This window comes from Castanea sativa, chromosome 3 (genome assembly GCF_040712315.1).
Source record: "Castanea sativa cultivar Marrone di Chiusa Pesio chromosome 3, ASM4071231v1".
NCBI lineage: Eukaryota > Viridiplantae > Streptophyta > Magnoliopsida > Fagales > Fagaceae > Castanea > Castanea sativa.
In genome coordinates, this window is record NC_134015.1 from 25,401,099 (window position 1) to 25,403,236 (window position 2,138).

The window sequence follows — 2,138 nt, forward strand, 5'->3', positions numbered from 1 at the left end:
TTCTGGGGCAAACACCCGTTTTTTCTGTCGGACCGGAGAGAAGGAAGGTGATACGTTCAACCTGTGAACTATAACTGTTGGATCTATTCCCAGCATGTACTCGTGACTCCACGCAAAAACATCTTGATTTTTTTGGAGGAATAATACGAGCGCTTGTCGAATTGTTTGGTCGGCAAGGGTGCCGATTCTGGTTGTTCGGCCGGGCCTAAAATCATCCAGTTGAACTTCTTCCAACTCTTCTATCGGTTCTGCCGTTGTTCTCTGTTCCTCGATAATCATTGCTTATAGGTGATCGTCCATTTCCATCATTGCGACGTAACATTCCCGTGTAGCCACCTGATTTCCCCGCAGTTCTCCAACTCCATATTCGGTAGGAAATTTGATCATTAGATGGTAGGTAGAGGTTACGGCCTTCCATGCATTGAGAGTGGGCTGTCCGAGGATGGCGTTATACGCTGAAGAGCAATCAACCACGAGAAAGGAAACATCCTTGGTTATCTACTGTGGGTAATCTCCAACAGTCACAGACAACGTAACGACGCCTAAAGGATAGACCCTTGTTCCTCCGAAGCCAACAAGGGATGCGTTTGTTGGGACCAGTTGTTCTTTGTCAATCCCCATTTGCTGGAATGTGGGGTAATAGAGGATATCGGCAGAGCTCCCATTGTCTACCAAAACTCGATGCATGTTATAGTCCCCTGCTCGTATGCTGACCACAAGTGCGTCGTCATGTGGGTGGTGAAGGTGTCGCGCATCTTCTTCCGTAAACCTGATGCTGGGACTATCTTGTCGTGTCGCTTTTGGTGAAGCACCTATCGACTGGACGCTTTGAACCGTCCGTAAGTAGGTTTTTCGGGCCTTTTTGGATGACCCTGCAGAAGTGTTGCCCCCTACAATCATCCGTATATCTCCTACGGGTGGCCTGGGATGCTAATTTTCCCGTCTGGGATTCTGCTCCTGGGGTTGATCCGTTCTCTCCTTCCTTACGAACCTCTGCAACCTTCCTTGCCTGATAAGGGCCTCAATCTGTTGCTTCAAGTTATAACAGTCCGTCGTATCGTGGCCATGATCGCGATGAAAACGGTAGTATCTATCTCTTGGCCTCTTGTTCAGATCTCCCTTCAACTTGCCCAGGAACGTCAAGGTTCCTTCATCTTTGATCTGCATTAACACTTGGTCAATTGGGTCGCGAGGGGGGTGAAGCTTGTAAATCTTCCCGAAGGTGGTTCGATCTCCGCTTCTCGCTTCTGCCTCTCGGTTCTTGCCATTTTTCGTCCATTTTCCGGCTTTCACATCTTCCCGTCTTTCCCTTTTTCTTGGCTTATAGTCCTCTCGCCGCAAGGCATCCTCTCGCGTTCATATACTTCGTCGCCCCGTAAAACACGTCGGACATAGTTTTCGGGGTCATTCTTGCATGCAGAGAACAAGAACTTACCCTTTCGCAGCCCGTTTCGTGAATCGCGCCACAAGTATCTTGTCATCCGCCTCGTTTATCGAGAGGGCTTCCCTTGTTAAAGCGGGCTATGTATGATCTTAAAGTCTCGTCTTCTCGTTGCTTAATACTCAATATACACGCAATAGACCTCTTATGCCGTGACTTCGATAAAGTGTGATACGAACTCGTGCGCCTAATTCCTTAAAAGTGCCAATGGAATCGGGTGTCGCCCATCGTACCAGTCCCTCGCAGCCTTTTCAAAGTGGTGAGAAAAGCCCCGCACATGATTTCATCCGGTACACCCCGAAGATGCATTAAGGTTCTCGAAAGATTCCAAGTGATCCAACGGGTCTTTGGATCCGTCGTAATTCTCCACACGAGGCATGCGAAACTTTGGAGGAAGTGGGGGCATGAATTCACGAGCGCCGTGAAAGGCGAATCCATTCTATGGACTAGGTCGTCCTGTGTCACCGGATACCCGTCCTCTATGGCGTTCATCATCACATCCATACATTCCCTCATCTCTTGCATTTCGGCAAATGGCGTGAGTCGGCAAAGTGTCCGAGACAAACATGGTCGATTGGTTTCTTGCCGCTCGGGTCTAGTCGGGAGCATTCGTCGCCCTCAGTCCTTCGCGTTCCTTCCTTCCGGACTAGCACCCTCCTGGTCTTCCTCTGGTGCACTTGGGTGTGCAGTCCTTTGT

The 2,138-nt window shown here is 49.5% G+C and overlaps 1 protein-coding gene across 1 annotated transcript; it reads right to left on the minus strand.

Annotated features, from left to right (window-relative positions):
* Nucleotides 1–498: 498 nt before the first annotated feature.
* On the minus strand, nt 499–900 carry LOC142628741 (uncharacterized). The gene has a single exon (XM_075802783.1). The coding sequence runs from the start codon at nt 898–900 to the stop codon at nt 499–501; it is 402 nt and encodes a 133-aa protein (XP_075658898.1).
* Nucleotides 901–2,138: the final 1,238 nt, after the last annotated feature.

Coding starts and splice junctions, on each gene's coding strand:
- LOC142628741 (XM_075802783.1), bottom strand. CDS start 900: ATGATTGTAGGGGGCAACACTTCTGCAGGGTCATCCAAAAAGGCCCGA.